This window comes from Phoenix dactylifera, chromosome 5 (assembly GCF_009389715.1).
Source record: "Phoenix dactylifera cultivar Barhee BC4 chromosome 5, palm_55x_up_171113_PBpolish2nd_filt_p, whole genome shotgun sequence".
Taxonomy (NCBI): Eukaryota; Viridiplantae; Streptophyta; class Magnoliopsida; order Arecales; family Arecaceae; genus Phoenix; species Phoenix dactylifera.
Window position 1 is genome coordinate 6,061,126 of NC_052396.1, and position 7,151 is coordinate 6,068,276.

The 7,151-nt window shown below is 46.6% G+C and overlaps 1 protein-coding gene across 1 annotated transcript; it reads left to right on the top strand.

Annotated features, from left to right (window-relative positions):
• Positions 1-922: 922 nt before the first annotated feature.
• LOC103711132 (protein DETOXIFICATION 49-like) lies at positions 923-4,888 on the top strand. The gene has a single exon (XM_008797151.4). The coding sequence runs from the start codon at positions 1,648-1,650 to the stop codon at positions 3,310-3,312; it is 1,665 nt and encodes a 554-aa protein (XP_008795373.1). The 5' UTR covers positions 923-1,647; the 3' UTR covers positions 3,313-4,888.
• Positions 4,889-7,151: the final 2,263 nt, after the last annotated feature.

Here is a 7,151-nt window from a genome sequence, read left to right on the forward strand (position 1 = left end):
ACGGTGGCGAGCAGCTCCGGCAGTTCAGGCCATCTTATCGTTGAGCTCTTGAACGGATCTGAGAACAGAACACTAGGGCTACTATTATATGTCAAGTGAAGACATCAGAGGCCGCCCGAGCTCTATTGTTATCCAGCTACTCTGGACTCTTATATCATATCATAGTACCAAATGTGTTGTCCTTTCTCCTTTAGTAAATCTTTTGAGTGGAGTCAAACCCCAACCGGATTCATATCGCACAGAGTGAGTCCATATACAAAGCTCCAAGGTTTATACGACTCAGTGTTCATCTACCAGTCACTGTTTACTACTTCCATCTAATATTCGATTCAGAAGACAACTATGCAGAGAATTGGAGTCACCTGATTTAGAGGCTCGTTTCTTCTAGTCAGGCATTTCAAGTGCACCTAATTGACTATGGTGATGTAGGTAGGTAGATCTTTTTCTTTCTTTCTGTTTTTTTTCGGAGGTCCATGTTACTGTTGCATCTGGCCATGCTGCAATCGTTATATTTAGAATGTCTTTTAGTGAGCAGAATGACTATGAACTGAATTACCCATGTCTTTCTGCATTACTAAATTATTAACAAATGACATGCTTAGCAAGTTTGGCATGCAAGTAGATGGACAAAAAGCACATGCTTTCCAACCAATAGATGGATGCTCAAATAATGCAAACAGTCAATTTTTTTTAAAAAAAGATAAAGAACATGGTATGCACAAGAATCTCCAAGTGACTGTTTTCCAAGCAATAGATGCAGGGATTCAGCTATTTACGGGTATTCGATGGACTCATCACGTGAATGTGTCCATTGATGGCTCAAGATTGAGATCCCACATGCTGCGCCTGCATAAGAAAAGTCATACTGACCCCATTAATGCCAAGCTTGCCAGCAACCAATACTTTTATTTCTTTGACACCGGATAAAAAGTCGAATGTTTCATTATTGAGAAACCCTCTGCCTGGAAATGTAGAGCTCTAAAGCAAAGCACCTTTGAAGCCTATGAGAAATTTAGTTTGTGCTAATTTTTGACCTCATCCATACAATGCGAAGCTGGAAGTACTAATCGCACAAATATATACGTACGCAACCATGCGCACATCAAAATTTATATAAGAGAGGAAAAAAAGAAAAGAAAAGAAAAAAAACAGAACAGCTTCGCTTTCATCCTTCTGTAGCTTAATTAGTTAGTTGCTTGGGATTGACCGTGACACCTACGACAGCCTCTTCCAAGAAAGTTCTGCAGGAACAACTCATGCGGCTTCATCCCGATATATACCCCCCGGAACTTCGCCCAATTCGTCACGGCTCCCACGCAAACTCCTACTTTTCCCTCTTTTCTTGTAGATTTGATTCACCTGTTGGTGCCGCTTTGCCGGCCGAGCCGATTTCCTCCTCTCCCTCAGGAGGCGGCTCTCAGACGGCAAAGGATACCCTCCAAGGAAGGCCGTGGGAGTGTCAGGAGCCTATCAGAAGCGGCTCACCAGCCCACCTCCTCCTCCCTTGGGGCACCTCTCTGTGGCTCTCTATAAATACCTGTAAACCCAGCTACAGCCTATTACTGAATTCCACAAAACCCCTTTCTAAATCAGCGGCCAACTGACTCCACGAGGCTAAGAAAGAGGCCACCTAAAAACACCCAAGCCATGTGCAATGCTCTGACCCCAGACTCCCCTTTCCCATGCCAATGCGACCACCATGAAGACCCCCACGGCCTCCTCGCTGCCCCCCTCGTCCAGAAGCAGCAGACGTCGACGAGCCCATCAGATGCTCCGGTGCTCACGCCGAAGCCGCCGACCCAGCTCGCCCTTGCCTTCGTGGAGGCCAATTCTATATTAAGCCTGGCTCTCCCAATGGCGCTGAGCGGCCTCCTCATCTACTCCCGCTCTATGATTTCCATGCTTTTCCTCGGCCGCCTTGGGGACCTTCCCCTCGCGGGCGGCGCCCTCGCCATCGGCTTCGCCAACATAACTGGCTACTCTGTCCTCTCCGGGCTTGCGATGGGCATGGAGCCAATCTGCGGCCAGGCGTTCGGTGCCAAGAAGCTCCCCCTCCTCGGCCTCGCCCTGCAGCGGACCATTCTGCTCCTCCTCTCGGCTTCCATCCCCATTGCCTTAATCTGGGCCAACATGCGACCGCTCCTCCTCCTCTGCGGCCAGGACGCCGGCATCGCCGCCGCCGCCCAGTCTTACATTCTCTTCTCCCTCCCCGACCTCTTCCTCCAGTCCTTCCTCCACCCCCTCCGCATCTACCTCCGCTCCCAGTCCATCACCCTCCCCCTCGCCTATGCCGCCACCCTCGCCGCCCTGCTCCACCTCCCCATCAATTACCTCCTCGTCTCCATCCTCCACCTCGGTATCCCAGGCGTCGCCCTCGCCTCTGTTTGGACCAACCTCAACCTCCTCCTCCTCCTCCTTGCCTACCTCTATCTCTCCGGCGTCTCCAAAAGCACTGGCGGAATAATTCCCTCTGCCGAGAGCTTCGGCGGCTGGTCCTCTCTGCTAAACCTCGCCCTCCCCAGCTGCGTCTCCGTCTGCCTCGAATGGTGGTGGTACGAGATTATGATCCTCCTGTGTGGCCTCCTGCTTAATCCCAAATGCACCGTCGCCTCAATGGGCATTTTGATACAAACCACTTCCCTCATCTACATTTTCCCCTCCTCCCTTAGTTTCGGCGTCTCCACCCGCGTCAGCAACGAGCTCGGCGCCAACCGCCCCGACCGTGCCCGCCGCGCTGCCTTCGTCGGCCTCTCCTCCAGCTTCCTCCTTGGTCTCATTGCCCTCAGCTTCGCTGTCTCCGTCCGGCACGTCTGGTCCAGGATGTTCACCGCTGACCCCGCCATCGCGGTGCTCACCACCTCGGTTCTGCCGATACTGGGGCTGTGCGAGCTGGGCAACTGCCCGCAGACGACAGGGTGCGGTGTCTTGCGAGGCAGCGCGCGGCCGCGGGCCGGTGCCAACGTAAACCTCAGCTCCTTCTATTTGGTCGGAACGCCGGTTGCAGTCGGGCTTGCCTTCTGGGGAGGACTCGACTTCAAAGGGCTCTGGCTCGGCCTCCTCGCGGCACAGGCCACCTGCGTCGTGCTCATGCTGGCCGTCATCCACCGCACCGACTGGGACCTGCAGGCCGAGCGCGCGCGGCGGCTCACCGGTGCGGCCTGCGGTGCCGGAATCCTCAACGGCGATTTAATTGAACCTGTTGAGAAACAAACACAGAAGCTAAAATCTAGCACAGTGGACGATGATGTTGAAGTTGAGAAGGCCAATTCCGTGATTTCCATAACAATTGATCGATCTTCCACACTAACTTGATCTCTGCGTGTTTGTCTTATTTACTCCCCCTTTTTTTGTATTGTAACAAAGATGTTAGCCATTTGTTATTACAAAGACAGAGAGAACAATCGATTTAAGAGCTTAAACTATATTTTTTATTTGATAGAGGGTTCGAGAAAAGAAAAGAAAAGAAAAGAGCTATCTATTCGGTATTGTGTTATGACCTCTCTTTTGGATGGCTTCTGTCGACGTCCGTGACATCTGGAGAGCCGGCAGCGTTGAAGACTCGATCGCCGCCCATTCCAGAATGACTAATGCTCTCGTGCCGGAGCGAGTGGAATTTAGAAGTCTTTGGTGCTTCACATGTTTTGACCCTCCGTTGGCCCGCCGTAAACCACTACAGGTTGGGATCGTTCTAGCCGTTGTTTCGTGCGTTTGAAATCTTTGACTCGGTAATGGGATTACCCGCGCTTTGGACTGGCGGGTCCCGTGATTTGAACTACTGTGACCCACGCTTGGCTTGGGTATGCCTGTATCCAGTGGGACGCGATTTGGTCCCACACGCATGGCTCGTCCCCGTCAGTGGTTCGGCTCTGACCGGGTCTAATTGGCGCTTTATATAATGGTGTGGAAGGTTACGGTCTGATCCAATCTGGTTAAAGCCACTGAACTATGTCTCAGAACTTGGTTTAGGTTCTGGATTTGACAGGTACAACTATAGGTTAATCAAGCACAGGTTGACGAGCCTAGGAGAAAGGAGTTGCCATATTATGTATCATGAAGTATGCAACATGGTGATCGCGTTCTAGTTATATTCCCTAAATATGTGAGCAATACTAGGGGGAATAACTAGTTAAGAGAAGAAGGACAAGGTCCCAGTGGGCTAGTCCCCAACTACTAATTGATGTTGAGCTGTAGACATGGTGGTGGAGCCCAGGAAAGATTCTTCCACCTCGAGACTTCTCTTCCTAGGGGTTGGCCTGCTCGTCCTTTGATGCATAACTTTTGTTGCGGGCAGTGGGGCTCAATAGGATATTAGGAGAAGTACATGCAGGAGAGCCCTGCAGCAACCATGGCATTTTGTTGGAGAATCTCCTTGCTGAGAGTCAGGTGGAAATTTGCCTCGACGAATCCTCCGTATCCCAAGGATCAACTAATGATTTGATCACGGGCATGATACTGTCGACATTTGATTGAAATAATCTCTCTTTAGAACCTCTCAAAACCCCTCGGACTTGGAGGAGGTAGTATTCCAAACCGCCAAGGGCCAAGAATATACAATCCAGCGTGTTAGAACGTCTGTTAGAAGGCCTTCACTCGATTATAAAAGCTTCCAACTGTCTTATCGAGGTCTCCAATTATTAGCAAAGTCAATCAGTGGTTCGATTGGGCGCTGCTCTTAGAAGATTGCCGGATTAGCTGGTTCAGTCCTATATTTTATTCTCTTGACACACACACACACACACACAGATATATATAATTTCTTCAACATCCATTTGCGTCATGAACGAATCGCTGCATCTGCTCTTCCTTATACATTTCGTTTCTAATGATAATTTACGATGTGGAAACCTGATTCTGAATCAGAAGCAATATAGAACATATCATTCCAACTCCTAACGTCTAAAGCCATTAGCAAGTCACAGCATCTGTTCTTAAATCTCCAAAAATGGACTTTTCTTCTCAATTTCATATTCTAATTTCACATATGTAACCAATATGTTGCGCTAGATCATTGTAATGCAAGGGGTGACATCTACTATCAATTACCTATATGCAAAGACGATTGGTGATAGAGATTACTTCAACTCAACTAAACTGATTATCCTTTTCTATGTCCAAAAGTCAGATCATAACTTGTGATGCGATAACTCTCCTATGAATTACCTATGCAAACACTATTGGTGATAGAGATTACTTCAACTCGACTTAACCAATTATCCTTTTCTTCTAAGTCCAAAAGTCAGTTCATAACTTGTGATACGATAACTCTCCTATGAATTACCTATGCAAACACTATTGGTGATAGATATTACTTCAACTCGACTTGACCAATTATCCTTTTCTAAGTCCAAAAGTCAGTTCATAACGTGATCCGATAACCTCCTCTTCCTTTCATTTCTTTTATTAAGTTTAGCTTCAACCTCAATGGTCATATTGTAGTCTTAGAATCAAGCAACTAAAAGCCCTCACGCATCCCTTGATTAGTGTTAATTATATGACTAGCTCCTATGAAAACTTCAACTAAGACGTGCCAAGACCATTTCTCTAACTGCACCTTATTGGTTGTATTGCCACGAAAATTTAACATGTTGTTCATATACGCAAGAAAGGCTTTATTATAAAGAAAATATAAGGTTTGTTTTCCAGGACCACCTCATTCAAATATTTGGAAAACAATATCACTAAATTTGAACTCGAATTTTGTTTTTAAGATACAATGGACGGATCATACATATCTAGTATAAATACATCCCGTAAAACTAGAAAATAAAAAATCCCGAAGCAGAAACAGGATGAATGACGCATCAGTCCATAAAATCTTGGCCAAGTATTGAATTACGTACATAAGAAACAACCTAGTTTGCCTGAGGGTTCCACAAATCGACTATAGAATAATTTGCCCTCGATGGAGAAGCAACATCCACCATGGCGTAGATCTCACGGCTAGTGTATATTGTCGAAAAAATGGCAAGTGTATCTTGTATCAACTCTAAGATCAAGGGTGGGTGAAAACATGCAGTCTCCAAATGGGAAATGGATCCTCACATCCCTATAGATAGTTAATCATACCCCAATGTTTCATAGCCAGAATTTGGGTCAAAATCAGCACAGTGTGGTCATTTGATCTTTTCAGTATCTTCGGATGGTCATCGCGCGGATTTTAACAAGGAAAAGGGACAAAGAAAGGATGCTATTCTAGTCAATTCGATGGGCTTGGAATTGGATGAAGGATTCAAGGAGTACAGTTCAAGTGAAAGAGATTGGAAGCCAAGGAGAGTGGCATGTTGGATTGGGAATTAAAGAGGGGCGACTTTCGGGCGTTTCTCGGTGGGAGCTGGCAGAGAGCGCGAGAAGGGCCGGGCTTTGACCCGGCCGCGTGTCCGCCGCCCCCCAAGCACGCCCCATTTGACTTCTCTCCCCCGCCTCCACTCGGTTCTCTTAAAAGCAATTGCACTAAATTCCTTGAATGTTTTGAGTTCTACATCACTACCCAATCATCGACTCGCAGGAGCTGTTTCCTAGAATTGGAACTTTGAAAGAATGGCTCCTCATCAGTGCTCGGTTCGCCTATCCACATCCATCGGAGTATATTCTCTATCATGGAGAGTGTTCCCCGTTAAACTAACTTAGATGACGTATTGAGCTTCCTTGACATTGATGGGTGCTGACTTCTATTTTGGAGTAATTTAATGGCTGTCTTTTTGTCAAACAACTCAATGCTTATCCTGCATGATTTTTATTCAAGGCTGAAATTGCTTCATTACGTCTTTGCTGCACGTCTACAGATGTCTACTGAAGAAAAACAATTTAAAACTGAAAATTTTCTAAGGACACAAAAGCATGCTCTGTGCTTGATAGGTCTAGATACCAAGTCGTTGCATGCAGAATGGATTTTCTACTACATGAGGCACATATTTATAATAAGTTGTACGATTACCTCGCCTTTAAAGGCTTCCCCTTCAAGAGATCCAAGATTCAAATCATGGGGAAGGCTTAAAAAAGGAATAAGTTTGTACAATTAGATAGTCTGCTCTTTGGCATGCGAAACTTTAGCTAAATTAGTGCTTGCATGTGATTCTCCAATTGCTGAACCATGATCTTCGGTAAATAATAATAATAATAATAAGCAAGTGATGCGTAGCGTAATAATCTAG